A 15,135-nucleotide genomic window follows, 5' to 3' on the forward strand; every position below is an offset into this window, starting at 1 on the left:
CCTGACTATGCTGGCCCCGGGAGAGCAGGTGCCTGGGGGCTGCTGTTCAAACCAGCACTGCCTCCAGGTGTGGAGCAACAGGGTAGGAGAAAACCACTGCAGATGCGTGGGTGTGGGAAGGGAGGTTCTCTCCAGCCCAGGCAGAGAAATGACCCAAGCAAAGGGTGGGAATTTCAAGACATCAGCTGGGGCCAAAGTTGGGGTGAGATGATGAAATCAGATCCTCTGGGGCTCTTCGGATCAGAATCTGTATCTCCATGGCAAACTGGCCCAGTGTGGTCTCGATCGTTTATTAGGTGTATCGTGGTAGGACCCCACTGGTTAGGGTTAGGACCGCACTGGATGCTCATTCCAATGCACTACTGATGGATGAACCTCCAAAGTCCGTAATACACCTAAGAAATAATACTAATGCCAATGGGACTGGATTGACCCAGGTCCTGGGGCTGACTGTTTGGAAGGGCATGGTGCGTAGAGTCAGGGAGGTGGCATTAGGTTGGGGATCCAGGAGGGTTTCCAGCAGCAGAGAAGTCTTTAGAAAATAGCCAAGGAACACCCTCAGGACTTGTTTCCGCTGGAGTTTGGCCCAAGCTACAATACCAGATCCAAAGCATTCCCAGTGCTACGATTTTGTCACGAGTCTCATGCTGTTTGACGTTAAAGCCCCAGCTCTGGGAGTCATGGGATTACAGGAGACTCTTGCTTTCTTCTTTTTTTTTAAAGCAGGTTTTCTGCCCGCGCACAGGAAAGCTGGAAAATGTGACGAGGCAAGGCTCAGAATCCAGCAGGTAAAGAAACAGAATCCAATGCATATGATTTTTTTTTTTAATTACGACTTTTCAGCCAACCCCCTGATTTTGCTCGACTCATCATTTTTGAAGGTTTGGGGCTGGTGATGCTCTTAAAGAGGCAAGATTTTTGCTAGGAAACATGGCTTTTTTATTGCCATTGCATCTAGCCTGGCTGAAGTCATGGGCCATTGATAACTGATTCAAATGGGTTGTTAGGAAGGTGGCGTTGTGCTGGGGATCTGGAGGCGCTACCAGGAACAGAGAGACTCCAGGAAATGTTGCTAAAGTTCCCACCAGAGATGGGCCCAGCTAATGAAGCCCAGATCCAAGAGACAAACTGCACAGAGCTAGGGGAGTAGTTCGGCCTTCCACTACTGCCCAGTCCAGGACAGGATGTCGGGAATGGAGTGGAGACACAGACTGGGAATTTGGGGAGTTGTCATAAATATAAAGGGAAGGCTAACCACCTTTAAATCCCTCCTGGCCAGAGGAAAAAACCCTTTAAGGGATAAGAAGCTAGGATAACCTCCCTGGCACCTGACCAAAATGACCAGTGAGGAGACAAGATACTTTCAAAGCTGGAGGGGGGAGAAATAAAGGTTCTCTCTGTCTGTATGTTGCCTTTGCCGGGACCAGAACAGGAATGCAGGTTAGAACTCCTGTAAAGAGTCAGTAAGCAATCTAGTTAGATATGCGTTAGATTCTGTTTTGTTTAAATGGCTGATAAAATAAGTTGTGCTGAATGGAATGTATATTCCTGTTTTTGTGTCTTTTTGTAACTTAAGGTTTTGCCTAGAAAAATAAGCTTAGGGGGTTTTTCATGCAGGTCCCCACATCTGTACCCTAGAGTTCATAGTGGGGAAGGAACCTTGACAGGAGTAGACTCTGCTCTAGGTACCACGATGTCTCCTGGGAATTGTAGTTCAGATATGCCATGCCTTCACTCTTCCCCAAGGGCCCCTCCCCAGACAGCATCCTAGTAAATGTATGAGCCATCAAGAATGAAATGAGCCACATTTCCCAAGGAAAATCTTTTCTCTTTAATGAGGACTTTTTCCCAGTGGCTGGCTGGCCATCATTTAAATGAGGGGTGGGGTGAAGAGGGGCCATAAAGGCAAGGGCGGGAGCAGATGTCATCATCCACACTGCTGAGGATTCCCGTTACCTCCTCGGAGATGCAGCAAAGCAGACGTGCAATAGATGAGGGTCCCGGATACAGGGTGAAATGCACAGTGAGGCTTGGAAGCACCTGGCATAGCAGGGAGCTCTTGTTGACTGAATGCTGGCAGTGGGAGCTTGAGACTCCAAAACTTTTTGGGGGCTGAAATAAACTCTGGTATTGTTGCCGTCTGAGCAAGCCCGGCATCAAGTTTGTGGAGCTCTTAGGAGCCCATGGAAATATCCTCCCCATTGGAATCACTGGGAGTTAGAAGCCTCTGAGAATCTGGCCCTTAGGAGTCCAAGCCTCTTTGAAAGTCAGGGGGAATTGCTGATTTTCAGAGACTTGGGCTCTTAAGAAGAGCTGGAGGACATTTTTCACCCAAAATCATTTTTCAGAGAAAAATGTGGATTTGGCACCACAGAAACACTCCTCAAATTCATGCCAATGTCTCTGAATTGTTTCAGTTGGGAAAAAAACCTCCAAAAAAAAAATTGAAAGAATTTGATTTTCTGGTTCCAAACTAGTTTTTGTTTTGAAAGTCTCTCTAATTTAATTTGAAAAAAATCAAAAACATTCAAAAATGCTTCAAATAAAAACTAATTGAATGAAATAAGGGGTGTTTTTTACTTTTCAATTCAGTCAAAATTTCATAGTTTTCAATTTAGCCCAACACAATTTTATAAAAACTTTTTGCTTTACCTACGAATTTGGAAAATTTCATTTTGGGTTCAACCTGAAACTATTTCGCCCTGTTTCTTTGGGATTGCCAAAGAACTGAGAAAGCCATTATTCACTTCAAAATTCCACCCCCAAGTGTTAGAAAAAAATACAGTGGGCCAATTCTACTCGCTCCATCTGTCCAACCTGTCTGAGAGCATCAGTTTGTTCCATGCACACACTGGTGACAGCTGCATGCCAGCTCTCAGCCAGCCCAGGGTAGATCCAGAGTGAAGCCACACTAGAGTCACACCTCAGATCGGGGTGTGGGTGGCCCTTTGTGTCTCTATCAGACACTGATGCCAAGAGAGAGGACTCGGAGCCTTTCATTTTTACAGCAGGTGAGCACTTCAAAGCTGCTGCTGGTTTGTTGTGGCAAAGGGTTGTTACCCACCCAGTGGCTGCTCAGTGGGAATGCATGGGAGGGTCTTGGCTTAGCTCCCCACAAGCCACACAAATGCCATCTGGCGGAGAGGCCAAGGGCTGAGTGGGCTGTGGAGAAGGGGGACCCACAGCGCACTGTCCCCAGTCCAGGGCTCAGGCAAGCTGCTGCCCCCTTTGAGCTCCTCAGGAGCTTGGAGGCTTGGTCATCGAGGCTGGAAACAAGACAAAAACATCCCTGCTCAGCAAGGCCCAGTGCGTGGGAGCCAGTTCCCCATCCCCTCCCATGGCAACCAAGCTCACCTCCACCTGAGCCCTCTGATAGCCCCTCCTCTTGCCACCTAGTGCTTCCATCCTTTGGACCGGCCCAGATCCCTCTGTGTGGGAACACAGCGAACCCATCCACAGCGAACCCATCCACAAGAGGGGCCTGGCCCATGACGGGGACTCTGAGCAGCTGGTGAGCAGGGATGGGGCAGATGAAGGGACTCACCCACGTACAGAGGTGGGTGCTTCGGATCTGTGAGAAGTGGAGTTACCTTGGCCAGCAGCGCCCCATGATCTGCACCTGTCTGTGCCCCAATCACTGCTTCACGCCCACAGGGGATGCATGGAGCAGCATCGCTGGGCCTAAAGGAGCCCCACAGAGAACACAGCCCAAGGGCTGTATGCCACAGGCTCTCTTCCTGCTGCTCGGTGAGAAGGGCTGATCCAGCCATGCGTGTGGGGTAGTGAATGGGGTCCCTGGGTCACTCTTGTCTTATGGAGCCTGATTTCCCAAAGAAGCTCAAGGCTTGGATTTCCAGCCACCATCAGGGCTTCATTTCCCAGACTCCTCAGCAGTCCCGTTGGGAGGGTTATGGCCAATTTCTCAAGGGGGCTCTGCCCCCAGCGTGCTAAACACGAAGAATCTCGCCCATTCCTCACAGAGGACTATTGTGCTATGTTCTTGCATAGCCAGGCAGTGACTGGAGAAGGAGCAGTGGGGCCAGGATGCCCAGGGCCTATTCCCACCTCTGCCATTGATCCTAGGTGGGTCACTTCAATTGCCCTGTGCCTCAGTTTGCCTGCTTGCTAAGGATTAGTCTTTTGGAGCTGAAATAAACTCTGGTATTGTTGCTGTCTGAGCAAGCCCGGCTTCAAGTTTGTGGAGCCTTTAGGAGCCCATGGAAACATCCTCCCACTCTATCCCTTGCTGGGTGCCCGGACTACACCACCCTTCTGCTAGCCCTGCCTGTGCTCTGCTCTCACCCTCCACCTCCAGCCAGGGAGCGGACTCTCGCCCAGTCCAGGTGGCTGGAAAATGGCACTTGAGAGGCAGTTTGCACGGGGAGGATGCGCTAAGATGGGGCGGGCTCTGCAGCTGTAGGGTGAGGGGATAGGGGTCAGACTCCTGGTCCTAGACACCATCCTTGACCCCAATCCTAGCAGCACCCACCTGACCCCCACTAGCTCTGCCTACCGAGGTTGGTGAATACCCACTTCCCAGGTGCAGCGCAATGGCCAGGAGGGGTGAGAGCCAGGAAACACCTCTGTAGCTCTTCTTACCTGCCTCCTCTGCCTTCTGTTTTGCCAATGCCTTTCCTAGCTGAACCTGGGCTTCTTTCAACTCCTTAGACACTGAGGACACAAGCAAGAGGCATCTGATCTCAGCACAACAAGGCGATTTCAGTATGAGGGCCCCTCCCCCAATCAATTCCATCTATTTAGAGTGTCAGCTCTTTCGGTCATCGACTCTCTTGGTATCCAGTTTGTACAGCGCCTAGCACAGCAGGATCCTGGGTCATGAGTGGGACTCCCAGGCGCTGCTCAAATACACCTAATACATAGTGAACAGCACCCAGACTAATGGGGTCCTGGGCCAAGACTGGGGCTCTGAGGCACTACCGTAATACATCTTATAATGTACAGCGCCCAGCACAACGAGGTCATGGTCCATGGCTGGGGCTTCTAGCTCTACTGGAATTCAGATCACAAGGATTCCTAGCCCCCCAGGTCCCCAGCTATGAAAGCTAGCCACAGAATGGGAGGAGGGCATTCCATGGAAAATTTCAACGAAAATGATGAGAGGGGAAAATCATATCTGCCAAAATTTTCACATTTTTTTCAGAAAATCCACAACTTTTTGGTGTTCAGCAGCTGCTGCAGCTGAGAATGGCCCAAAAACGTACAACAATTTCAGTTCTGGCCAAAAAAATATATATATTTTTTTGCTTTGTTTTTTTGATGAAAAATCAAAAATCTTTGCCGGAGGCAGATACATTCTGCAAAATGAGTTTAGTCAAAAGCCCAATTTTCTGTCAGAAAAAAGTTTGGATGGAAATTTCCCCCCTAGCCCTACCCACTGCACCACATGCTGGGGCTACCTGGGCCTAACTCTCCTGGCCTTTGTGCTCACAGAACCCAGCCTCTCCCCACAGGAGGTTATGGAGCATGCCCATTAGCTGTGCCCCGGGCCCACGCCATCAGTGGCTCAGATGCTCTATTGGCAATGCCCATGCCCCTGGACTCCATGACTGCTCCTTATGGGCCGCGTGTGATGGATGATGCTCCAGCCTCTTGTGTTGTCTGTTGACCTAGAAATATGGTTCTGCAGTCTAGACAGGAATCAAACGTACCTTGGTTTATCCTCTGGGAAAGGGCAGCGTTTATCCTCTTTAATTCCCCAGTCATCTTCTGGTCTTAAAGCAACAACAACAAAATGTTAAACAGGTGTAGTTTTCATTGCAGCTTTACAATTCCCTTAACTCAATCAGTCTGGACATTTCCCACAGAGGGGTGGGGAGAGTTGATGATTGTCTGGTAGGAAGGATCTCTCTATACATACATACACATCGGCATCCATATACATGTATTCATCCATCCATCCATTGGCATACATACACTTCCATCCATTGGCATATAGACACATCCATCGACACATCCCCCATCCTTCAGCATCCTTCCCCGGGAGGCTAATATGAGAGGGAAAGGAATCCACGAGAGATGGCTGTATTTCAAAGAACCTTATCGAGGGTGCAGGAACAAACCATCCCGATGTGCAGAAAGAATAGCAAATATGGCAGGCGACCAGCTTGGCTTAACAGTGAAATCTTTGGTGAGCTTAAACTCAAAAAGGAAAAAATGGAAATTTGGACAGATGATTAGGGAGGAGTATAAAAATATTGCTCGAGCATGCAGGGGTGTAATCAGGAAAGACAAGGCACAATTGGAGTTGCAGCTAACAAGGGATGTGAAGGGGAACAAGAAGGGTTTCTACAGGTATGTTAGCAACATGAAGAAGGTCAGGGAAAGTGTGTGGCCCTTACTGAATGGGAGAGGCAACATAATGATAGAGGATGTAGAAAAAGCTGAAGTACTCAATGCTTTTTTTGCCTTGGTCTACACAGACAAGGTCAGCTCCCAGACTGCTGCACTGGGCAGCACAGCATGGGGAAGAGGTGAGCAGCCCTCAGTGGTGAAAGAACAGGTTAAGGACTATTTACGCACAAGTCCGTGGGTCCAGATCTTAGGCTTCCAAGGGTGCTGAGGGATTTGACTGATGTGATTGCAGAGCCACTGGCCATTATCTTTGAAAATTTGTGGTGATTGTGGGAGGTCCCGGATGATTGGAAAAAGGCAAATATAGTGCCCATATTTTAAAAAGGGAAGAAAGAGAACCCAGGGAACTACAGACTGGTCAGCTCACTTCAGAGCCTGGCAAAATCATGGAGCAGGTCCTCAAGGAATCCATTTTGAAGCACTTGGAGGAGAGGAAGGTGATCAGGAACAGTCAACATGGATTCATCAAGGACAAGTCATGCCTGACTAACCTGATTGCCTTTTATGATGAGATAACTGGCTCTGTGGATATGGGGAAACCAGTGGTTGTGATATATCTTGACTTTAGCAAAGCTTTTGATCCGGTCTCCCACAGTATTCTTGCCAGCAAGTTAAAGAAGTATGGGCTGGATGAATGGACTATAAGGTGGATAGAAAGCTGGCTAGATAGTCAGGCTCAATGGGTAGTGATCAATGGCTCCATGTCTAGTTGGCAGCCGGTATCAAGTGGAGTGCCCCAGGGGTCGGTCCTGGGGCCAGTTTTGTTCAACATCTTTATTAATGATCTGGATGATGGGATAAATTGCACCCTCAGTGAGTTCGCAGATGACACTAAGCTGGGAGGAGAGGTAGATATGCTGGAGGATAGGGATAGGGTCCAGAGTGACCTAGACAAGTTGGAGGATTGGGCCAAAAGAAATCTGATGAGGTTCAACAAGGACAAGTGATGAGTCTAGAATTTAGGAAGAAAGAATCCCATGCACCACTATAGGCTTGGGACCGACTGGCTAAGCATCAGTTCTGCAGAAAAGCACCTGGGGATTACAGTGGACGAGAAGCTGGATATGAGTCACCAGTGTGCGCTTGTTGTCCAGAAGGCCAACGGCATATTGGGCTGTATGAGTAGGAACATTGCCAGCAGATCAAGGGAAGTGATTATTCCCCTCTATTTGGCACTGGTGAGGCCACACCTGGAGTATTGCGTTCTGTTTTGGTCCCCTCACTACAGAAGGGATGTGGACAAATTAGAAAGAGTCCAGTGGAGGGCAACGAAAATTATTAGGGGACTGGAGCACATGACTTACGAGGAGACGCTAAGGGAACTGGGGTTATTTAGTCTGCAGAAGAGAAGAGCGAGGGGGGATTTGATAGCAACCTTGGAAGGCGGGTTCCAAAGAGGATGGAGCTGGGCTGTTCTCAGTGGTGGCAGAACAAGAAGCAATAGTCTCAAGTTCCCCAGTCATCTTCTGGTCTTAAAGCAACAACAAAATGTTAAACTGGCATCATTTTCATTGCAGCTTTACAATTTCCTTAACTTTATCAGTCTGGAGGAATGAGGAATGGGGAGAGTTGATGACTGTCTGGTAGGAAGGATCTCTCTACGCACATACGCATCGGCATCCGTACACATGTATTCATCCATCCATCCATTGGAATACATACACTTCCATCCATCGGCATATAGACACATCCATGGACACATCCTCCATCCTGCAGCATCCATACTCATTCAACAAACCTCCATCCTTCAGTATGCATACACATCTCTGGCTGGGATGATTTAGTTGGGGTTGGTCCTGCTTTGAGCAGGGGATTGGACTAGATGACTTCCTGAGGTCTCTTCCAATTATATCTTTTATGATTCTATGATCTTTCCATCCATCAGCATATATGCTTCTCAATCCATTCACCCATCAGCACACATACTCAGCCATCCATCCATCAACATACATTCACTTCCATCCATCACATCAACATACATTCACTTCAGCATCCATACACATTCATCCATCCATTGGCATTCATATGCATCCATCCATCCATCCATCCATCCTCCATCCTCCTTCCACTGGTATACATACTCCTCTATCCATTCACTCATCAGCATAAATACTCATCCTTCTGCCAACCATCCATTGGCATACATACATACACCTCTCCATCCATCGGTATTAGCACATATATTTAGCCATCACACTGCATGTACTCATCTATTCCAAAACAAAAAACAATTCTGTAAAATACCATGTAAGGGTCACTACGTGACATTAATGTATTGACCTATCATTACGTTCACAAAACCCAGGCACCCACAAGCAAGGGACAGACTAGCTGTGGATACAATTTATCTAGCACAGCCCACATAAGAAATACAAACACAACAATCATATCCAGTGCAGACAAACACGTATTTCATCTTAACACAAGAGCTTTGACGCTGATCTGTGGATTGTTTATTTGTTTGAATGTCTGATTCTGGTATTATCAGTTAATATCTTTAGCCATTATTTTGGAAAGTACTTTGACTTCTGATGTCTTGAGAAAGATGGAGAATAGATAGTTTAACAAAACCAGGTAAGCAGCACCATTGAGTGGATAGGGCACTGGCTTTGGGAGACCTGGGTTCTATTCCTGGCTCTTGCCACTTGGGCAAGTCACTTCCCCTTTCTATGTCTCAGTTTCCCATCCTTTGCCTACTTAGATCATAAGCTCTTTAAGGCAGAGCCTGGCACAAGAGGACCCTGATCTCGCTTGGGGTCTCTAGGAACCCCGGAGTCTGTATGTTTCTATCTCATAAGGATCTCACGTTGTGTTGAATTGCTGGGATCACATGCAGGCTGACTTGAGGCCTAATCCAGAGCCCAACGATATCAATGGACAGACTCCCATGGATAGCAGGAACCACTCAGTCTGGTTTTAAAGCAGCTAAAGTCCAGGACAATCCACCACACCCCTGGGTCAACTGTCCCAATGATTAATTCTCTGCCCTGTTCAAACTATGCACCTTATATAGCACAGTCTGAATTTGCTCCCAGCCCTTGGATCTGTTAGATTAAAGAGCCCCCTGGCTGTCAGAAAAGTCATCGAAACATAGAAATTCAGGGCTGAAGGAATCTCAAGAGGTCATCTAGTCCAGCACTGAGGTAGGACCACGTAAACCAAGTATCCCTATAGATGTTTGTCCAACCTGTTCTTAGAAACCTCCAATGATAGGGATTCCACAACTCCCAAGGTCACCTGTTCCAGAGCTTAACTAATATCCAGCCTAAATCTCCTTTGCTGCAAACTGCACCAGTTTCTTCAAAGCTGGGACATGGAGAACAACTGATCACTGTCCTCATTATAACAACCTGCTACAGATCTGTAAACTGTCATCGGGTGTGTGTCCCCTGCCAGCCTTCTCTTCTCTAGGTTAAACATGCCCAGTTCTTCCAATCGTTCCTCAGAGGGCAGGTTTTCTAACCCCCTGATCAATTATGTTGCTTTCTGCTGGACTCTCCAGTTTGTTCATGTCTTTCTTAAAGTGTGGCACGGACAATTGGACACAGGACTCCAGCTGAGGTTTCCCCAGTGCCGGGGGGAGCAGAACAATTAGCTCCTGTGTGTCTTACATGCAACACTCCAGAATGACATTTGCCTTTTTCACAACAGCATCACATTGTTGACTCATATTGTATTTGTGGTAGATCTTTTAGGGCCGGCCGTGCTGCAGAAGTTCCTCCCCATAGATCCCTAGTGACCTCTTAACTTTCTCTCTGATAAACTGAACAGATGGTGCTCCTTTAGTGTCTCATTCTCAGGCAGGTGTTCCACACCTCGAATGGTCATAGGACCTGGGGTCTTCTCTGAACCTTTCACAGGTGATCACCCATCCGCTTGGTGGCCAGGGCTGGATGGGGCAGACTCACCGTTCACGACTGTGAGCGAGAGGAGAGCGATCCACATGAGAAAGCAAACGGCCATCAGGAGGTACAGCATCAGCATGTGTTTCTGCTCCCGGGTTCTCCCTTTGGCAGGCTGTGGGGTGGATGGAGCTATAGGGGCTGGAAAACAGCTGTTGTTACAATTGAGCAGGTTCTGGGTATGTTCCCTATGTGCTAAGATATGCGCTGTACACAGGGGGAAATTAATGCATGGGCCCACGGGGCCTGTGCCCAAGGGCCCGGACAATTTGGGGGCCCCCACAGGAGCACTGGAACCTGTGTAGAAGTCTGGGGAGGCTACTGGTGCCGGAACTGTGGCCTTGCCCTCTGCCCCCTGCTCCTCCTCTTCCCCCCAAGGTCCTGCCCCCTGGCCAGGCTGGAAGCCAGAGCCGGGCCATGGTAAGAGCCGCCTAGGGAGTCTGGGCTGCTAGGGGGAACCCCGTACCCTCCACCTGCCCTTGGGGGGGGGCAGGGTGTCCCTGCCCCCTGGGGTGCATTGCCCAGGGCAGGTGGAGGGTCCAGGGCTCCCCACAGTGGCACAGGACCATGGCCCAGTGCTGGCTTCTGGCCTGGCCAGGGGGCAGGGCCTGCAGGGTGTGAGGCCCTGTGGCAACGAGGAGCTAAGACCCACCTCAGCCCCCACCACCACAAAGAGGCTGCCGCTTCTAGCAGGGGGTATTAATCCCCGAGAGCTGGGAATGGTCTTTATTCCAGCATCTCTCCTAGACAGTTTGGGAAGAACGCTGTGTTTGCCCCGGTGTTGGCCATGCCTGCAGCTAGCTGGGCTGGAGTAATGGAAGCAGCTGTCTATGAGCCCAGGGACCAGCCTCTCACAACTTTCCAGGTAGATGTCTCCCCAGCAAGACCCTTGCACAGCCTCTCCCACCAGTACAGCTGCCCTGTGGGACGGAGAAGGCAGGGAGGTTGTTGCTCGGCTAAGGTGTCTTTCCCTCCTCCCACCCCCCCGTGGACAGGCATCCCATTTTACTGCTTACTCCCCTTCCCTCTGCCTCCAGGCCATATTTCCACTGGAGTAATTCCATCCTGTTACCCTTCCAGCTGGATACAGGATTCCTCTTCACTTCCTGTCCTAAACTGTTGTTAGACAGCTGCCTTGCCCCCTCCTCAGAAGTGGCTGCATTTCAGCGCTGTGTGAGTGAGTGATCTCTGTGACGCACCACAGTGCAGCTGTTAAACAGTTGCTACATCCCACCCCAGCCGTGGCTGCATTTCAGCGTGGGACAGCTGATCCCTTTCCATGTAAGCAGTATAAAGCATTTTTGAGATCCTTCATCTGGCACTAGAATGCAGCCACTTCTGGGGCTGGGGGTGCTCGTGCCATGCTGTTCTGACTTACCTGGGTCTGAGGGAGGCATTTCTGCTGGAGGCTGGTGATTCTTCTTGTCAGTCGTCACCGATATATTTTCGTAAACAGGAATTTCATCATCAGACCACTCCACTGCTGCAAAACAGGCAGGGTTTTTTTTAAAAAAGGATGATTTCAAACTGGAACAAACTAAGCCTTGTCATTAGCAGAGTTGAAAATTGAAAAATTTTCCCATATAAACATGTGTGTGTGTAATTTTATTTGTTTTGTTACAAACCAGACTCTTTTTTTCAAAAACAATTTTTTTTTTCAATTTTCATCCAAAACCTTGTGGAAAAGCCCAAAAATGCATTGGGGCTTTTGGTTCATTGGAAATATTTATTTTCTGAAGAACCCCAAAAATATTAGAAAAAATTGTGATGAAAGAAATCAATATTTTTGCTGATATTTTTCTCCAGGGTGAAAAAAAAAGTCCTGATTTGATCTAGTCACTAGCTGACTGGTGCCTCTGTGCCATGGCTGCCCTCCACTGGCATAAACCTCTGCCCTCTGTGGTCTCTGTACTTCCCTGCTAACACTGGTTCAAATCTGCTCAGCTGTGGGTCTGGGTACTATTACAAATAACAACTAGTACTGCCTTTCCTGACTGCGCTATGATCAGCCACCTCTGGGTCAGGCAAGCTGGGGTGGAAATTAAATCCTGGCTCAAATCAGCCCCCCAAAATCCTTCTAGTGATTCAAATTTGGCTGCAGTTCTGCTCTACCGAGCTGCCTAAGCCAGAGGTTCCCATGTTGTGGCCCATGGACAGCTTGCTGGTGGTCTGTGGGCAGCTGGCTCCTCTTCCACGTGAGCTGTAGCGGCCACAGGGCTGTTATTCCGGATGGGGTGCTGTCAGGACAGGCTCCGCGCTATTGGAACCCGCTGCTTGGATGCCGCGTGGGTCTGAGTTGGCGACTGGTGTTGGCTTTTACCTCCATGCCCTGCTGGCTTGGGACTGGTTCTTTTCATCCTCCTGTCTGGCGACCTCACCATAACCTCGTCGTTCACATATATCTCATTCGTATGGCAACTGGGTTCAACCATTCTGTGAGCTGTCTCTCCAACACTGATCCCGATGACGCAACAGAGCATCTTATTTCAACAACGGGCCCTGTTGCATAATCCCAGATGGCGTCAGAGCCAGGGGGGAGCCAAAGGGGCTGCATTTCCGAGACGCTGCTGCTGAGTCCAAGAGCAAAGGACTATAGCAGCGTCTCCTGACTATGCTGGCCCTGGGAGAGCAGGTGCCTGGGGGCTGCTGTTCAAACCAGCACTGCCTCCAGGTGTGGAGCAACAGGGCAGATGCGTGGGTGTGGGAAGGGAGGTTCTCTCCAGCCCAGGCAGAGAAATGACCCAAGCAAAGGGTGGGAATTTCAAGACACCAGCTGGGGCCAAAGTTGGGGTGAGATGACGAAATCAGATCCTCTGGGGCTCTTCGGATCAGAATCTGTATCTCCATGGCAAACTGGCCCAGTGTGGTCTTGGTCGTTTATTAGGTGTATCACGGTAGTGCTGGAGTCCAGGTCATGGACTAGGACCCCACTGTGCTAGGCGCTGTACATTTTTTATTAGGTGTACTATTTTAGTGCCTAGGTACCAATGGATCAGGACCCCATTGTGCTGGGTGCTGCACGAACGCAGACCAAGAAGGCAGCTCCTGCCCTATCCCCAGAACCCCATCCCCAGGTCCTGTCCTCTCTTCTGAGCACCTCTTTGGATCGTGAGCACCCTGGGGCAAGGACTCAGGCCTGCTTCCCTCCTCACTCACACCGGTGTCAAAAAGGAGTGACTCCACTACAGTCAACAAATGAATCCTGGGTGCAAGCAATACTAGTCCCGAGCACCCATACAGCACTTTCCATCACTGTATCTCAAAGCACTTCACAAAGGAGGTCGGTATCATTGTCCCCATTTTACAGATGGGGAAACTGAGGCACAGAAGGAGTCATGACTTGCTCATTGGCAGCGCCAGAACTGGAACCCAGTTCTCCAAGTCTAATCCAGTGTTCTAAGCTCTAGGCCACACTGCCTCCCCATAAGGTGACAGCCTTATGACTGTGCCACAGCAGAACAGCAAGCCCAGACATGACCGCGCTTCGGGGGCATCCTGATTCAGATGGGGTCCTGCAGTTCCAGCCTTGTGCCTCCCCCCACAAACACACACCCACCCCATAAATCGCTCTCCATGGTCTCAGTGTGTCTGCTAAGTCCTCGTGTCAGGACAGTCCTGCCTCTGGGAGAAGCAGGCCACATTGTGGCAGGAGCTGGTGGAGTTGCCTAGTGGGTAGGACATAGGACTCCTGGGATCTATTTCTGATTCATGACTTGGGAAGCAGGTTTATCCATCAGTAGTGCATTGGAATGAGCTGCCAGGTTTATATCATCACTTCCCTCTGCTGGAGGGAAGCAGACCTAGTGACCATGGGTCATAGGCTCCATACTGTTAACAAGGATTCTCCTTTAGCTCTGGTAGGAGCCTAGGCTTATCAGCTCTATCCTCACTGCCTCCAGCAAGTTCCAGCCAAGGTGTGCACATGCTGAATAGCAGCATGGTGCTACCTGGCCCTGGGAAATCCCATCCCTGAGTGGCTGGAGCAGTGACATCACTTCCTGAAAAATTCCTGGTAGAGAGTGGGGATTCCAAGTTTAGTGTCCATCCCCTTGTGCCTAGCCGCAAGGCAGAGCCTCATGTCCTGGTTTTGGTGCCAAATGAGGCCCTGACTTCCCATGGGTGAGGATTCCAGCTCCCCATGCAGGTTAGCGGTTTCCCCAAGCCCTGTTACTGTCTGGGAGCAGCTTGAAAGAGCCAGGGCCAATTGCCCCATAGGCTGAGTGTGATGCAAGGGCCCCAGGAAATTGCATGGCACAGAGTTACACAATGAACTGTGTTCTGAGCAAGGGAAGTGGGACATGATCGTTCTCCTCTATTCCAACCCTGATATTCTATGATTCTATGAAGTGACATAGGGGTGGGGGGAACCAGCAGCATAGTTGTGTTTGTGTTTCTGGGGGCCACTCCTCACCCGACGAGTCCCCCTTGCTCCCCAGCACCCACCTGACCCATCTCTTGTCTCCCACAATCCCCCTGGCCTGCACTCCCCTGCCTGCCCCCTGGATGTGCAGTTCCCATGCAGCCTGCCATCCCAAGAGTAACCAGTCTCACAACATTATCATCATATTGTGCTATTCTCACCAGACCAGTGAGTGAGTGAAGAACAAGCACAAAGGCGCGTAACTTTTGCCCCCTTTCGAAATGGCCCCCGCTTCATAGAATCATAGAATCACAGAATATCAGGGTTGGAAGGGACCTCAGGAGGTCATCTAGTCCAACCCCCAGAGCAAAGCAGGACCAATCCCCAACTAAATCATCCCAGCCAGGGCTTTGTCAAGCTTGACCTTAAAAGCCTCTAAGGAAGGAGATTCCACCACCTCCCTAGGTAACCCATTCCAGTGTTTCACCACCCTCCTAGTGA

The 15,135-nt window shown here is 49.6% G+C and overlaps 1 protein-coding gene across 1 annotated transcript; it reads right to left on the reverse strand.

The window, feature by feature from the left end:
• Window positions 1-1,847: 1,847 nt before the first annotated feature.
• On the reverse strand, window positions 1,848-12,713 carry LOC144929569 (uncharacterized). Its single transcript, XM_078849498.1, has 6 exons — window positions 12,595-12,713; window positions 11,653-11,757; window positions 10,281-10,415; window positions 5,670-5,732; window positions 4,600-4,671; window positions 1,848-3,266 (listed from the first exon to the last, which is right to left on the reverse strand). The coding sequence occupies exons 1-6, from the start codon at window positions 12,704-12,706 to the stop codon at window positions 3,238-3,240; spliced, it is 516 nt and encodes a 171-aa protein (XP_078705624.1). The 5' UTR covers window positions 12,707-12,713; the 3' UTR covers window positions 1,848-3,237.
• Between the last annotated feature and the right edge of the window lie 2,422 nt (window positions 12,714-15,135).

This window comes from Lepidochelys kempii, chromosome 20 (assembly GCF_965140285.1).
Source record: "Lepidochelys kempii isolate rLepKem1 chromosome 20, rLepKem1.hap1, whole genome shotgun sequence".
NCBI classification, from domain to species: domain Eukaryota; kingdom Metazoa; phylum Chordata; order Testudines; family Cheloniidae; genus Lepidochelys; species Lepidochelys kempii.